The 16970-nt window shown below is 43.2% G+C and overlaps 2 protein-coding genes and 1 pseudogene across 3 annotated transcripts; 1 reads left to right on the forward strand and 2 right to left on the reverse strand.

Annotated features, from left to right (window-relative positions):
• Positions 1–948: 948 nt before the first annotated feature.
• LOC120812883 (protein unc-45 homolog A-like) lies at positions 949–6872 on the forward strand (annotated as a pseudogene). The gene is made up of 17 exons (XR_013454767.1): positions 949–952; positions 1107–1285; positions 1520–1695; positions 1778–1867; positions 2009–2176; positions 2488–2656; positions 2780–3194; positions 3291–3624; positions 3744–3885; positions 4066–4206; positions 4350–4477; positions 4556–4622; positions 4715–4836; positions 4924–5031; positions 5364–5481; positions 5555–5710; positions 5820–6872. The product of XR_013454767.1 is annotated as a protein unc-45 homolog A-like (transcript).
• LOC120812908 (ammonium transporter Rh type C 1) lies at positions 1905–12953 on the reverse strand. Its single transcript, XM_040169102.2, has 8 exons — positions 12647–12953; positions 11571–11763; positions 11148–11298; positions 10797–10944; positions 10532–10698; positions 10273–10410; positions 9814–9950; positions 1905–9666 (listed from the first exon to the last, which is right to left on the reverse strand). Exons 1-8 carry the CDS (start codon positions 12867–12869, stop codon positions 9534–9536), a joined length of 1290 nt encoding a protein of 429 aa, XP_040025036.2. The 5' UTR covers positions 12870–12953; the 3' UTR covers positions 1905–9533.
• Positions 12954–15411: 2458 nt separating this feature from the next.
• Positions 15412–16634, reverse strand: LOC120812884 (GDP-D-glucose phosphorylase 1-like). Its single transcript, XM_040169083.2, is given in 1 exon segment — positions 15412–16634. A coding segment is annotated over 1 exon segment (957 nt). The 5' UTR covers positions 16601–16634; the 3' UTR covers positions 15412–15643.
• Positions 16635–16970: the final 336 nt, after the last annotated feature.

Here is a 16970-nt window from a genome sequence, read left to right on the forward strand (position 1 = left end):
TTGTGTACCTGAGAACAAATCCCATAGGGAACCACCCTGTCTCCATGGCAACAGAAGCACAACAATGGGGCTCGGCTGTCCTGGAAAATGAGTCGCCAGGGGACTGAAGGAAATACCACACTTACTTTTGTGGTTTTAACTTGTCCGAATGCACAATAGGATTTCAATCTCACATTTTAAGACTCAAAATGTATTTTTTGCATTTACTTTAAAAAAATACAAATCCAGACTCAAGCAAACTGCAGTGTACATTTGATGTGGGCGTTTAAGCACTTTATTTGACTGTTTTCATTTTGTGCAAGCACATATACACTATATTTGTCACGCAGCAGTAGTCAAGAGTAAAGTCGTCACTAGTGTTTATTTAATGTATGTAGATGAGTTCATTTGAGTTTTGTTGTATCTTTGTTATATGTTTGTTACACTGTGTAATATATTCTTGTGCAGCTTAGTTCGATGCTCCTTATGTCTTCTAAAACTATCAATAAACATGTTTTTTTATTGGGTATATAAGATCTTTATTGATGGTTAATAAAATATTTAATAACCCTTATTCTGTTAAGCCCATTATTAATAGTAACTTAGTAAATAGTAAATAGTAACCCAGTAACTTTCTTAGTTGCTATGTATTGCATCAATAACTGGTGATGCTTGTTCTCTTCTTTTCTGTATGAACTGGTGAAAGCCACAGAATTCAAATGTAACCAAATAAAGCCGGGATGAAGACAGACACAGTCTGGCTCCCCCCGTCCTTTTATGGTAATAGAACGTGCGGGAGGGGGTGGGGCTTTTACCGAAACGTCATCAACGTGCTCCGGACAACCGGAAGCGTAGCGAGATCTAACATGTTTGGCTGAAGCTGGCGGTGTTTTTGTCCAATTAAGAGTCAAATTAAACCACACATTCGGCACACTACGTAACGTTGTCATTGTGTATTACAATTGGAAGATGAGTGCGAGAGAAAACGAAAAGGTAAGACAACAAAAGTTAGCTTTTTTCTTTTAGCTTAGCAGCTTTCCTCAATAACATGTTTTTTCGAAGCATTTCTGTCATCCTGAACCCTACTTGCATAAATATATATATTTTTCTTCATCGTAACTCTGCAGCCCTGAAAGAGGACGGAAACACTCTTTTCAAGGCAGCAGACATTCCGCTGTCTGCTGTTACACCAAAGCAATAAAGCGCAGTGGCAGCCAAGCGGAGAAGGCTGTTTTGTACCGCAACCGCTCCGCCTGCTACCTGAGATAAGAGGAGTACAACAAGGCAGAGTCTGATGCCTCCAAAGGTCGCGTCTATTGCACCTAATACGGTTTATATATTGTTGATTACAAAGTAATTCAAACATTTGAAGTGACCGCTACTCGTGATGATCTTGAGACTCGAGTGGTTTAATTGAGAATCACTTTCAAAACACCCACTAACTGTTGTTAGAATACTGTCCTGTTGCATGCACAGCACTGAGATCCATGGATGTGGCTACACAGCAATATTAAATGCGATGTGTGTCACTCCTTTTCAGTTCTCAACATCGACCCGGGCGACGTGAAAGCCAGGTTCCGGAGAGCTCAAGCTTTCCAGAAGCTCTGTTGGCTTGATCAGGCATTTCTGGACGCTCAGAGGTGTGCCCAGCTGGAGCCCAAAAACAAAGCCTTCCACGACCTGCTCAGGCAGATCGCAGCACAGATCCAGCAGAAGGTGATGTGTTTTGAGTGAATGGCGGGTCACGGGAGGTTTGAGAAAACAGTTGCTAATTATGCTCTTTCCTCTCACTGTGTAGTTGGTGCAACAGAACTCAACAGATTCCCGCGTGCAGCAAATGTTCTCACTTCTCGTAGACGCATCTGCGAAAGACTCTGATAGACAAAAGGTAAAGCAACCCCGAAGACAGGAGATACGCAGTAGTATGATTTTCTCTTTTATTATGTGTTTGATAATTATTCATTTCATCTTGATTTGTGTGTGACGTTGTAATGCACCAAAATTATGTCCATTCATTCAACAATTTCAGGCTGCTCAGAATCTGGTGGTGTTGACTGGAGAAGACGCAGGAGCCGAGCAAATCTTCCGTAATGATGGAGTGAAACTGATTCAGAAACTTCTTCAGTCAAAGCAGAAGGACATTGTCCTTTCTTCCCTGAGGACCCTGGTTGGGATGTGCACGGGGCATCAGTCCAGAGTAAGATTGAACGTTTAAACTTAACTATACTGCATTCTTGTCTTTTTTTTAACAGCCACGCAAACTTGCGTTGTTTCTTAGAAAACATTGATAAAACCAGAAGTGTATACACATAAATAGCCCTCTTGTTTGTAATTTGTTTGTTTTCCTTCCATCTGTTTCCATTCATTGTAGTCTGCTGCAGCACCATCGCTCAACAGACGACCCGATATCTTAACGTCCATGTTTGTCAGAGACCATGTTCTCCAAGCTGGTAAAATGCTAAATTCATTTACTGCCTGTGATTGCTGATATTCTTTTTATGTCCCCAGACCATGGCTATAGTGAATGAGCTGGGGATGGAGCAGCTATGTGCAGTAATGGGGGAAGGAGCCTCCACTGTGTCTCTGGCTGCCTGCCACCTGCTGCAAGTGATGTTTGAGGCCCTGACAGAAGGCATGAAAAAAGAGATCAGAGGGAAAGATGAAGCCATACTTCCTGGTGAGTATGGATTCTGATCATGTTTATATTTGGAGTTGGCCACACATGAAAGTACAAAATGCTTTGTGTCAGCCTTCTGTCTTGTGCCTTCACACGTTTATTGACTGTGTGAATTTAACACAGAACCCTCCAAGGAGCTACGCTCAATGTTACGCCACCTCATGGAAATGATGCCGGCATCGAACGTGTCGGGACCGGGCAGAGACAGCGCCATCAACCTCCTGATCAAACAAGTTCCCCGCAAGTCCATGAAAAACCCAGACAACTCCCTCACGTTATGGGTGATTGACCAGGGTACGAACACGCCTGCCCTTGATGTAGATTTTCTTACATTTTTCCAGATTAACAAACCTTTTTCCCTTGCATGACTGAAGAAAATCCTGTAGGTGGCCGGGACCGTGCCTGAGCTCTCTGAAGGGCCGACTCTTAACGACAACTCCCACATAAGCTGCTCCGTCTTACTCAGCAAACTCTACGATGACCTGAAGAGCGACGCAGAGAGGGAGAACTTCAACAAGCTGTGTGAAGAATATGTGCAGTGAGTGGACTACCAAAACGTTGTGTAACACAGGCTAAAAGCCAAATAGTGGCATTCCTTAACTAGCTTGCTTTTTGTCCCTCTCTTTTCGGTTAGGCAACATTTTAGTCGGCATGGCCTAGACGGCAAGCTGCAAGCCATCCAGACGGTGTCCGTGCTTCTCCAAGGGCCAAGCGACGTGGGTAACCGAACTCTGGAGATGTCAGGAATGATGGACGCAGTCATCGCTCTGTGTGCTTCCGAAGACGCAACCCACCAGCAGGTCGCGGTGGAAACCGTGATCCACAAGAAACCTCTAATTAAAGATCTGCACGCTACTCTGGTGGTTACTACACAGGGTTTGTGCAAGCTTGGATCAGCTGGTGGGACGGACTTCAGCATGAAGCAGTTTGCGGAGGGATCCACGCTAGCTCGCCAAGCAGTGCAGGAAGTATGTTTGTTTGTCTGAATCCTGAGTAATGTGCCATGGCTGGTTCACTTCGTTGCTAAACCTGATCTAAAAACAACAGATAAGAAAGTGTAATAAGAAGAACGCTGTGTTTCTTTTAGGTGGCTGTGTAATGAGTCTCTGCCACCAACCACCCGTCGGTGGTCTGTGGAAGGCCTCGCCTACCTCACTTTTGACGCCGACGTAAAGGAAGACCTGGTGGAAGACAAGAACGCTCTCCTGGCCATGTTTGAGCTTGCAAAGGTTTGACTGCTGATAATAATCGTAAGGTTGTTTAAATACTGACACATTGACAATACAGGGCAAATTAAAAGGCCCGTTTCTCTCAGAGCATCTTAGTGGCTACTTAAATATTTATTTGTCTGCAGTATTTCAAAAAGCTTTTTTGTAGTGTTGACCTTGTTTTTCTTTGTGTTGCTTCAGTCTGAGGATAAGACGGTGCTCTTCGCTGTGGGCTCCACGCTAGTGAATTGCACCAACAGCTATGAAGTGGAGAAGCCAGACCCTCAGATGGTGAAGCTGGCCAAGTATGCAAAGCAGCATGTGCCTGAGGAGCACCCCAAGGTGCCATTTCAATTCTTAATTATTCACATAGAGCTACATAAACAACCCATGATTTTGCACTCTACTACTCCTACGTCTAGAGGAACTCTAAAGGATTTTACACCCGTGGTTTACATGTAGCGGTTTGTCTTTCCATGCTTCAGGATGCACCTTCCTACTTGGAGAAAAGACTGAGGAAGCTGCTGGAGACTGGTGTGGTGTCTGCATTGGTGTGTATGGTCAAACAGGAAAGTCCTGCCCTCACTGAGGCTTGTAGAGACTGTATCGCCAGGTAGGAAAATAGTAGTTAAGTCTCTCACACTCACTGTTCTCTCGGTAGACTTTCCGTTGATGCCATTTTTCACAACAGGGTGTTCTTGGCTTTGGTGGAACGACAAGAAGACCGAGGCACAGTAGTGGCGCAGGGTGGAGGAAAGGTAGAACACAGTGATAGTTTTAGACTGCACACGATCTAAACATCTTACTTTTGAAGGTTCAGATGATTTTTATGATTTGTTTTCCTCCATAGGCGTTGATCCCACTGGCTTCTGACAACACGGATGTGGGTAAAATCATAGCAGCCCAGGCTCTGGCAAAAATCACCATCACATCTAATCCAGAGATAGCCTTCCCAGGGGAAAGGGTGAGAAAGTGCAAACTACAAAAGTCTGTGGTAAAAAACAACTTAAACCATTTCCTCTTTAACCATGTCTAACTTTCTGTTGTCAGATCTATGAGGTGGATCGGGCCCCTTGTCAGTATTCTCAGTCTTGAGTGCACGCTGCTGCAGAACTTTGAGGCACTGATGGCTCTCACCAACTTGGCTGGGATCAGTGAAAGACTCAGGTTGGCCACTAGGGGGAGTCTATCATAAGAATGCAGGAATTAAACCATTGTCACAGGACACATCTAAAAGTTTACTTATTTTGTTTACCTACCTCCCTCAAAGCAAGGAACATTATTACATGATATTGTACCTTCTTTAAGTGCCTTATTTGCATTTATACTTTGTGCTGTCTTTTATTGTTGTTGAATTCGATCCGGTCAAAGCTTCAAACTGAAATATCATTGCCTTTGAGTCTCAATTTGTTTTCATTCATATAATACATCTTCTCTTTTGGCATAACAGTTTTGTTTAGAGCATCTGCTTGTTTTTAATCACAAGTGCCATTTCACAGACAAAAGATCATAAAGGAGAAGGCCGTCCCAAAAATAGAAGGCTACATGTTTGAGGAGCACGACCTGGTCTGAGCTTCAGCCACAGAGTGCATGTGTAATCTGGTGTTGAGCACAGAGGTAAGACGCATACAAAATAGAGGATCGTATGGCAAGAATATGCTGAGTAGATTTCAAAGTGGTGCGTCCTCAGGTGCAGAAGCTCTACCTGGCCACGGGGAACGACCGGCTGAAGCTGCTTGTGCTCTACAGCGGAGAAGACGACGAGAGGCTGCGTAAAGCTGCTGCGGGAACTCTGGCCATGCTGACCGCCGAGCAGCCTGAGCTCTGCGCATGCATCCCTGGAACAGTAAGCAGACCACTGCAGCGGATCACGGTTTCCCACACATGCATCACCCCAGCGCTGCAACGATTCACCTCTCTATTTAAGTAAACATCACTTCCTCTTCTCTTCTCAGACAACCCACTGGCTGGAGATCATACAGTCGCTATTGCTCTGCGACATACCTGCCCTGTGCCACCGTGGAGTGGTCATAGTTCACAATATGATGCAGGCGGAGAAGAGCCTGGCCGAGACGATCATGGAGAGTGAAGCTCTGGAGATACTTTCTGTCTTGGCCAAGGGAGGAGAGGGCACGCCGCAGCCGGTTTCTAAGGTTGCCCAGAGCTGTCTGGAGAAGGCCGTGGAGTACAGCATCATCATGACCAGGGACGGCAAAGGAACTGAACCCTGAAAACGCAGCTGCAGAGTGTGAATGTGCCTCCTGGTAATGGTGAAGTTCTTTTATAATTTGTGTTTTGTCTGGGACCATAAAATCATTTCACTATGGCAGGAAATCACCTCTCGTCTGGATGGATAACGGCCGACGCTTAAATGTTCACTTGTCTTAAGCAAAAACTGTGAATAGCAGTCAAAACGTGAAAAAAGAATGGCAGCGATTGAAAGGTAGTAGATTCTCGCTGAAGTGGTTTGGTGTTTTACATTACTTTTCCACTCATTTTATTGTTCTAAATTGTACTCACATACATCGAAAAAGGGCTTTCGACCAGACGTTTCCTTAGGTTTAATTAACAAACCTAATTAACGTGGGTTTAATAAGAGATTGTTTTGGGTTGCAAAATAAATCCTGTCTGTGCACTGTATGATGATGGACCACCAACAAGTGTTTTTGACTTGGGAGGCTATTAAGGCTACTCTATAGAAATTACTAAAGATTGCCATTCTTTTATATTTGGATGTTTTTTTTGTTATGATTATTCCCCAAAATACTTTTAAGACTACATTTCCATTCCATGCACTAATGTTTAGTATGAAATATTTTGCAGCAGTTTTCAGCAATAACACACTTGTTTGCAGGAAATGCATAGAGACCAAATACAAAAACATTGAATTCACATATTTGTGTGCGGTTTATTTTTTAATGTATTATGACTATTATCGCTCCACTACATTTACAATGTTGTACGGTTGGTCGTTTTGACTAAATAAAATGTACATACCCGGATGATAATAATGGTCACGTTTCCGTTTCCCGTGTCGCTTTGCAGGAGCGTCCTGCGCATGCGCCGCACACACGCACACACAGTTCATGCCAGCGTTCAAAACTTCGTCGCGTTCCCAATGCGGTGGTTGGGGTTTGGTTGTAACGCGTCTGGACAAATCTATGTCCACGAGAAACCGATGCAAGGGGAGTGTAGCGATGCAGCAGCAGAAGTTAAAGTGAGAAGTCCGACGAGCTCTCCAGTGAGGTGGACAGGCGGGACTGCTGCGTGTAGAATGACCCAGTGAGCACAAGACGTAATTTCAACGTTGAAATATGGTTGAAATCGGGTTGAAATGAGGTCTGAACGTCTAAGACCTCATTTCAACGTCTTTTCAACCGGCTAAAAATGGGATGAAACATCAACGTGCCAGAAAACGTTAATTTGTTGATAAATGTGTCATGTTGTAACGTAAGGTTGAAAGATAGACGATATTAACGTTAAGATTTTCATAATAATTAATGAACTGGTCGGCGAAATTTGGTCTACGCGAAGACGTAATTTCAACGTATTTAATATTTCGCTTAAACCGTCATAAATATGAAACTACGGACTGCGTGCTGTTAATAAGATGCGTTTAAGACATAATAATGCGGGCAGGTTCAAACATTACTTGTAAACACGTGACTCCGCTCACATCTGTAACGCGCATGCGCGAGTTCTTAGACGCCTGCAGAGCTCCGAGCGGACGAGGCGAAGTTACGGCAGCAGAGCGACATGAACGGGCTGATAGAACCACGACTACCGGCTCCACTACTCTGTAAGTACGGGAGTGTTTGGATGAAGCACACATGGAACTATAACCGGGTGTTTTACTTGTGCTGCCCACCCGATACAGGAAAGACGGCCCTTTTTGTTAAGCTAGTTAGCGTTAGCGCAGGGAGTTTGCTAGTTAGCATGCTAGCTTGGAGCATGCTAGCGTGCAGCATGATGACCTGGACCAAAAGTAAACATTCCAGAATATTTTTCGTGTCTTTGGTGTTGCTAATGCGTTAGGTTGTTGCTGTACCCATAAATGTTATTGCATTTCACATTGAAGATACGTTTTTAAAGCAATGGGGGCTAAATACAGATTGCAAGGGGTGAATTCAACAAGTTGTGCTCTGTAAACAAGAGGGCCAACACATTGTAAGTTACTGCTGCTTAAAGCATGATACTGTGTAATATACCTGGACATGTTACTCCAGAAATACCATAAGTTGCAGATGAATTGTTATCTTGTTTATAATGTAATAAGTAAACCATCTATAAATGAGTGTTCTAACACAACTGCTGCTGTTATTATTACTAGTTTATTACTGTCATCATAAACCCAAATGACCAACTTTGCCGTTGTGCTTCCCTCCTCACAGGTTTCTGCGGGTGGTGGTTGCATCTGATGGAGGTTACGTCTGATGATGGTTGTCCCTGCACTGGTCCTGCCTTACCCCTGGCTTAGTAATCCACAATATTAGAATCATTTCTGTTGTAGGAATCGGATGTACTGTACATCTTTTAAGTTGTTCACATCTTCTTCCCTACTGTTTTCCCCTCAGGTTTCTCCAGGTTGAAGGTTTTTTACATTTTGGGGTTTAGGGGATAGGGTGTTGCATGTTTACAGATTGCAAAGCTGAACAAAATAAAATGATTTGAATTGAATAAACACGTTGACCAGAGGAATCTGCTCCGTGCACTCTGACTCCCTTTACACAAAGAATCCTCAAGTGAGGATGAGGGAGATGCAGCTGATTTCAGGTATACTATCCTAACTCAAGTGACTCAGACCCACATCTTGTTACAGAATCTATAATGAAGTTCCAATGATTCAGAAAAATGGTCTACAGACACAGAATTGTTGAACACAGAAATGTTGTTTCTGCACTTTTAATTCCATAATTTATTTTCCTGAAAAATATATTTTATTTCTGTGTTGTTTTTAATTAGCAAAGGTGCTGTTATATGTATAGTGTTATATTTATAATAAATACAAATTAATAAAATAATGTGTTTGTCCTTGTTAAGGGCTGTTAACATGACAACTGTGACTAAGTATGTAACTTGTAAGTTTCCAGCGAGCAATTTATCCGTTGAAACAACGTTTAAAAGACGTCTATGGCCCGACGTTGAAAAGACGTTGCAAATTGGTTCAAACGTGAAAGTTGTTTCAACGTCTATTCATAGACGTTGAAAAGACGTTTACGTTTAGACCACATTTCAACCAGCGAGCATTTCAACGTTGAAAAGACGTTTAAAAGACGTCTATGCCCGACGTTGAAAGGACGTTGCAAAATGGTTTAAAAGTGAAAGTTGTTTCAACGTCTATTCGTAGACGTTGAAACAACTTTCGCGTATAGACCCGTTTTCAACGTGATTTATAATATCGGTGGTAAACTTTTTAAACCTCTAAAATAATGATATAGCACACAAGAGAGGACGAAATATTACCGTATTAAAAAATCACGTTGAAATGTGGTCTAAACATAGACGTCTTTTCAACGTCTACGAATAGACGTTGAAACAACTTTCACTTTTAAACCATTTTGCAACGTCTTTTCAACGTCGGGCATAGACGTCTTTTAAACGTCTTTTCAACCAAAAAATGCTCACTGAGCCTTTTCTGTAGTCACATTCAAGGGAGGTTGCAGTGACAACTACTTACCGACAGCGATACCTCCGCCCACACCGAAGCAGAGTGCTACACAGAGGCCCGCAGCCTGGTGGCCGCCCTGCCGTGAGGGTACCATGTCTTTGAAATCCTTTTCGAAGTCAAAGGTGTTGATGAGCCTTTAATACCAAAAAGTGATATACATTTATTTCGGAACAAAAGACTATATAGATATATTCGTTTACTTGGTTGTTAATTGTGTATCTATTGAAAAAGGCAAAGCTACCTGACCTTGACTTCTCTATTTGTCAGCAAAGACCACTCACCCCTCAACACCATAAACAGACTCTGTTGCAGATGCAGCAGTAATGGCTCCCACAATACCACCGATGACTCCTGGCATGGCGTGCAGGTTATGGATTCCACACATGTCCTGAATCTTCAGGTACTTCTCCATGAAAGGCTGAGAGAGAGAGAGTTAGAATAAACTGAGCTCACTTAAACATCTTAAAAGTTGATTATAACTCAGAGCAGCAGTTAGCTTAAGATCAGCTAAAGTAATCAGGTAAACCACACGATGTTATGTTATTAACTGTAACCAGGCAAAGAAGATTTTTGGTCCAGTAACTTTTTTAAATGATTGTAGAGAATAAAAGCATTTTGTATTTTCATTCAAATTGGTGCATTTCTGTAGCCAATTGCCTGTATGGTTTCATGACCAGTCAAAGGCTAAATAGGCATATCCCATTATAGCCATATTACAATAAGCCAGATGAATTCCGTACCGTGAGGTAGACATATCCCAGTGTGGAGATGATTCCACAGCAGAATCCCACAATCAGAGCGCCGTAGGGCATCAGCATGAACTCTGCTGCAGTTCCGACTGCAACACCTCCAGCAAGAGTGGAGTTCTGGATGTGGACCTGGAAACGTGTGCAGAAAAATGCATCTGTTTAAAATATTTAAAATACTGTTGGATTGACCTCGCAGTATCACGTCCATCACAGTGGTTTTAACTGACTGTCAAAACGTGGAGGTCCTTACCATGTCTAGTTTCCCATGCTTCTGGAAGAGGCTGGATATGGCAACAGTAGTGAGCACTGTTGCGGCCAAAGCCAGGTACGTGTTGATGGCCGCTCTGTGCTGCCCGTCGCCGTGGTCTGTGATGGCCGAGTTTAAGCTGGGCCAGAACATCCACAGGAAGAGGGTGCCTACGCGGGAAGCGGGCTGCACCTTAAGCATCCAGCAGATCCACACAACCTCCACAATAAGTATTGTTAAAGTAAGTATGAAATTAAATTACGCTCACCGATCATGGCAAAGACATCGGAGTGATAGACGGAGCCGTGCAGACGGTCGCTCTGGTCCAGGTTCGGCCTATAGAGCATCCAGGAGATGGAAAGGCCGTAGTAAGCTCCGAATGTGTGGATCACCATGGAGCCTCCGGCATCTCTGGCCTTCAGGAATGCAATTGTTGGTTGTAATTTAGCAGCTTTATGGTGCAAAATCGATCAATCTGCGTCACAGGATTTAGGCGCAATTGAAGCATGAACACACAAATCAGAGGAATTGATGGGCAACATCTTTAGTCACACTGGAATATATGTTCTCTTCCACTTTATTGAAATCATGAATGATATCAAGAATAATGTCAACTTACATGTACGACATTTACGATAATATATTCCTCCACAGCAAACAACGTGACCCCAAACAGCGTCATAACCAGCAGCTGGACTGCACTGACTTTACCGAGCACGGCTCCGTAGGCTATCAAGCAGCCCGCCACGCAGAAGTCAGCGTTGATCATGCTAAGTTCAGGGGAAAAAAGTCAGACAAACAATGTAGAACAGAGTTTTAATCCATTCTGCCCAAAATGTAGACAGTACTGAGTATTTTAACAAAAGAACCAGAGCTGAATAGCATTTATTTGCCTGGTGGCGGCAGTATATTATCACTAAACCACAGGTTTTTGTTGATGATTGCTTTGAAGTCATTCATCAGAATTAAATAGAATAATATGAAGGAATGATTCTAAAGAAAACATTGTCCTTTTGACTGAGAAATAAACCAGAACAATCACCTTTCAACTCCAATTTTTATCTTTCCATCCGTGTAGTCCAGGGAGTGGAACCAGCCCTGCATCAGCAGCGCCCATTGGAGGCCAAAGGCTGCAATCAGGAAGTTGAAACCCACAGCGCCGAAGCTGTAGCGCTTAAGAAACGTCATGAGGAAGCCAAATCCAACAAAGATCATCACGTGGACATCCTGGAAACCTGTGACAAAAAAGGGGAGACATGAGGAGGAATTATCAGTCGGTAAAAGGTCAAAGGTTTGGTTTCTGGAACAGGTGGATCTTCTGTGTGAGACAGTAAACATCCCACCAGCAGTATTCGGATACCAGAGCAAACCAGCCGGTATTCTTTGCAACGTAATACAGTGACCAACTGACACGCCTCGGGGAACAATAGGTTCCCACTGGACTGCGAAACAAACCGCATAGAACATGTAACGACAGACAAATTTTACATTGTGTCATATTGGAGGATTTTTTTATAGCTCGATTAAAAAAAAAAAAAAACACAGACGAGGCAGTCCGTCTTCAGTTCAACGCTGGCCGTGCGGGCGTCGTGTTGGAAAAAGAAGGCCTGAAAAAGGTCTTGCTGGTGACACCTGAATGTGTCAGCATGTCAATTCATCATCTGACATCCCACACCACCCGTGAGACGGCTTTAGGATAGCCTGACACTGACACCAAGGGCTTGTAGATGAATGCCACGTAGAATGCAGCAACATTCATTGAATCTATTTATTCATTCGAAGACATTTTTATCCATACGGATGCAAGGAGCTAAACATCGCCACAGTCGAACTGGAAACAAAAGAATGAGGGGATTCAATCCCCGAAGGGAAATGTGCACCTTGGGGAGGCTGAGCCTTGTCAGCCGGTTGGAATAAGCTGATTGGTCAAAAGACAATAATGAAATGATGAAGAAAAAAACAATATGTGCAACAATGTAGATGAAGAAAGAAAGATATTAAGTTAAGAAGGGCTAACACACAAGAACAAATTAAGAACGCCATGATTGAAATACTAGACACGTGAAAGAGAATACGGAGGAGAGAGAATCATTTAAAATTGAAAATGTAAGTACTTACTCGGATATCTGTAGTAGAAGTCGTTCTCTATGTCACTTGATATATTGTTTGTGTGTCTGTGCTCGACCCAGTGCGGATCTGCTTCTTCATTGTAGCGAATAAATACCCCAAACAAGATGATCATGGCTGTTTGCCACACGATGCAAACTGCTGGGAGACTCTTACGAACATTGGTATTTTTTTGACGGTCGCACAATTCCCTGAAGCTCTGAACACAGCCCATCGCGCTCGGTTAGTCCGAATCCTTCACAATGAACGCGGAGAGCTGCAGCTGGAGGATCCGAGTGGGCTCAAAGTGACTGCAAAGGCCCTGAGCAGCAGCATTAAAGCAGATGGAGGATGATGGTCTGCTTTAATAGGAGGACGCTCCCACGGCCACTCCCACCCTTATTGCAGCGAGTGACAATGCGTGACTAGACTTGTGTCAAATGGTGACACATCTCAAAGTATCTTACTTCTCTGTAATTGTTTTGTGGCAGCTTTTTTTTTTGCAGAGTACAAATCCTCATTAAATAAAACTCAGCTCTGTAATGTAAGTTTTTACAGAAAAGGACGGCTTTATGCTGACACATTGTGTCGGTAAACAATTGGGATTCGGCTGACAGGAGGGCAGTGAGACCTTTTTCGCCTCCCTTTAAGCAAACACTTTGACAAAAAGTCACATTTGTATTAAATACGAAGCTGTCTATATAACAAAGCCTCCCCGAAACCCCGTTCCACAGCCGCCCAGTCATCGTCTCCTCAACAGGGCGGATGCTGTGAAACGTCGACTGTAAATAATGCCTCCACGACCCATTAGAAAGATGCACAACAGGTTTGACTCAGTCAACAACGACCACAGGCACGGGATTCAAGGACAAGACATAGGTTGAGTTATACATACATACATACCGTTGTTTCTGCACCATTGTAAAAAGCAAACTGTAGAACAATCTAGTCTAGTTCCCGTTTAAACCTGATCTTACTAAAATTGCGACATTTGTGTAAAATAAAAATGGTATAGTGATTTTTTGGAATTAAAACTGTGTGGCTCAGCAAAATATGCAAAAAAATGCATGGAGTTTGCTGTTATTTGCTGTGTAGTAGTGTAGTGACTTGGACATGTGGGATTCTTCTTATTGACGCTCAATACAATCATCTCAGAGTTAGAAGACAGGAGTTGTATCATGAATGCAGCCAGTGAAGAAAAGTGTACAAAAAAAGTCCAGCCACCAGCATTTCTTAGAATCATTCTTCAACACACAATAACAATAACTAATCTGTGCAACAAGTAAAGAGTAATGTTAAACTCAAGGGGGGTATATGGGCCGGAAATGTTTGTCAGTGAACAGTTGCTGGGTAAACAGTGGTGGAAATGTACAACTACCCCTTTGAGAGCGTAAATAATCCCTTTGTTCATATAGCGACTGCGATTAGTCTTCTCTGCAAATTCTCCATCTTTAACTATGACGATGTACTAACTCTCCGTTCAGTGACCACTATGCAACCTTTACATTAGAGAAAGGACGACTGAACACACACAGGCTGCTTAATGTAAACAGCAAATGTGCTGCAGACGTGTCTGACCTACGCGTTTCGTGAGCAAGGTCAGCGGAGTTGGAGAAGCAGCAGCTCAAATGTCACATGCAGGTTACCGCGATATCTTCCGATGAAACCGTGACGAGAAATGGAAAAAAACTGCCATCAAATAAAATAAAGAGCTATGTTGATAGAATCTATAATTCAAGAATGGCCTTGAGAATTCGGATTTGTGAAACAAGTGTAATTTCCTTATTTAATACCAGAAGTCAAAGATTCTAAATGTAATTCTTCTTTTTCCCACAAGCTTGCATGGATAGTTGAAGCTTGTATTGCTGCTAGTGATTTGTGCTAAAGATCTAAAGTGCAACAAGGAACACGCGTCATTTACTGCACTGCATTATATCTCAGATCATTTCTTCCGCTCAGGTGGAACGAAATTACAGCAAAAGTAAAGTTCTGGTTGAATCACATAAAAGTGTCAGAAGCTAAACCTGTAGGTAAATGCACTGGTTGTGCGCTCAACTAGGAGGAGCCTCATTAAAACGAGTGAGCAGGTGACTTATGCACATTGATCTTACTGCTCGGCTTGGCGCTGCTGCCTTGGAGACGTCATTTTGGCACATGATGTGCTCGTCGGGGAAGACGAGCAGCTTCCTTCGGCCTCAATCCGAGCTCCACTGGCTGGCTCCTCGAAGGAGCTTTTTTTAATCTTCTATCTTCTTCAGAATAAAAGAAGCACAAGAGTTGGTAGAGTGGTAAATGGTGTGAGGTACCCAGTAACCCGCCCCCCCTATATTCATAACAGGAAACGTGCAGGTGTTACTAATCTCAGTTAAATATCAGAACTCTGATAAGAGAGAAGAGATAAATACATGTCTTGTCGGCCATCATTCATTCATTGCATTATTCACACCTGTGCTTTTCCCAGTGAAACAGATTTCTTTTTTCTACCCAAGCCCTCAAGCGTCTAGTGTCTTGCTCCACACGCAGGTGAATCTAGTTAATGTCGCTGTTTAAACCATAACTCCGGCCTGTGTGGGCAGGTACAGACTGGGCTTGATTGACAGCTGTTGTTACACGTGACTTGTGTAAATTTGTTAGCAATATACAGAGAATTCTTTGGAGCCATACTGAATCTAGCAAATACTGTTTTCATCACGAGAGATTTAAAGTTGAGGCAAGTCTTTTTTTTAATACTCTGAATCTGAAGGCAACACATGTTTTGAAAAGACACATTCCTCACAAAATAAAAAGCTTTTTGGCAGTTTATTACCAGTTTTAATACAGCACACCCCTTAGTCCATCGAATATATTCTCACTGATAAAGATCTTTCTGAGCACATGTTATATTTAGGCCAGGCAGCAGGAAAGATTCAGCATATCCCCAAAGCGCAGTAAAGTGTAAAGACACTAATTTTCTTAACCAACAAAAGAAAAACACATTGTGAAAGCGTTGATTTAAAACCACTGCATACTTTATAAATCCTTTAAGTGACGAGTGAGCTGATGCTCCAAGGTGTGAAACTCTGAATCGGGCAGAAGGTACCTCTGGATGATATCTGTTACATCTCTCTCAGAAATGAGCTCATAATCCTTCTTGTTCTTAAAAGGTAAATGTCCGGCGAGCTCACAGAGAGCCACATTGAAGGCCGATTCCTCTTTGGCGCCGAAGCACGACGCTCTCGGCCACACGGCGACGCGGACGCCTCTTCTTGAACAGCGTTCCTCTTCGCTCCGTGGACGTCCACAGGGCGGACTTCCTCTTGTCAGGAACAGATTGTGAGCGACGTCGCCGTCCACAAGAAAGTTTGTGACTCGACAGACGGCTTCGGCGACTTCCTCCACCCTCTCCGACTCCGGGTAAAACAAAAAGCCTGCCGGAAAGTCCAACAAGCCATAAAAGCCCTTTTCAGGAACCAGGGGCTTGACCGGCATAGATTCTATCTTGAGCTGGTGCTCCAGGTAATACCCGTGGAGGTGCAGATGATTGACGGACGCAAATGCTCCCAGACTATTGAACCCCACACGGAAGCCCAGATCGGAGGTCAGAAGCACGGATTCAATGCCAACCCGGATGGCGAAGCTCGTCACGACCTGTGGGAGACATCTGGACGGGTCTGGAACGAGGAGACAATGGCCAAACTCCAAAGGGCTGACGTTGACCAGCACAACCATCCTGCAGGGTTCGTGCAACGGCCCCTTTTCGCTTCCTCCCTCAACCTCCTTCATCATCTCAAATAGGATTTCCTCTGGATTGATCTTGTTAAAATTAAACTGCTCGCCATTGAACTCCTGCTGAATGCTGAGTATCTCCTAAGGCTTCCTTCTCTCTATTCCTCTTTCAATATTCAGCTGGGCCACGTAGCCACGCGGGCCCGGCAGGATCCGTGTTTGTAAATCACCCAGATGGTAGCGGAAGAGCCCCGCCTTCATCCTGTCTGTCCAGCCTGTCTGTCCTGTCTGTGAATGAGTGAGTGAGTGAGTGAGTTTATTTTATTGCACTTTTCTTCAGATATTTGACATGTTGTTCATGATACAAGAGTCAGTTTACTTGATTTGTGCTGTTATTTTTGTGAACGAGTGAGTGAGACTGTGTGTCAAGTGTGTATGTGTGTGTGTGTGTGTGCACTTTTTTGTGTCACAAATTTTAAGACTTATTAAAAATAAGTCTTTGACATTTGACATTCATGAAATTAAATAAATATTGACATGACAATCAATCTGAAACCCTTAGTTTCAAATTTGTTTTCAGAATTTTTTCTGTTAACAGGATTTCCTGTTTTTCAAACACAGCTCTGGTATC

The sequence above is a fragment of the Gasterosteus aculeatus genome, chromosome Y (genome assembly GCF_964276395.1).
Source record: "Gasterosteus aculeatus chromosome Y, fGasAcu3.hap1.1, whole genome shotgun sequence".
Classification (NCBI taxonomy): Eukaryota; Metazoa; Chordata; class Actinopteri; order Perciformes; family Gasterosteidae; genus Gasterosteus; species Gasterosteus aculeatus.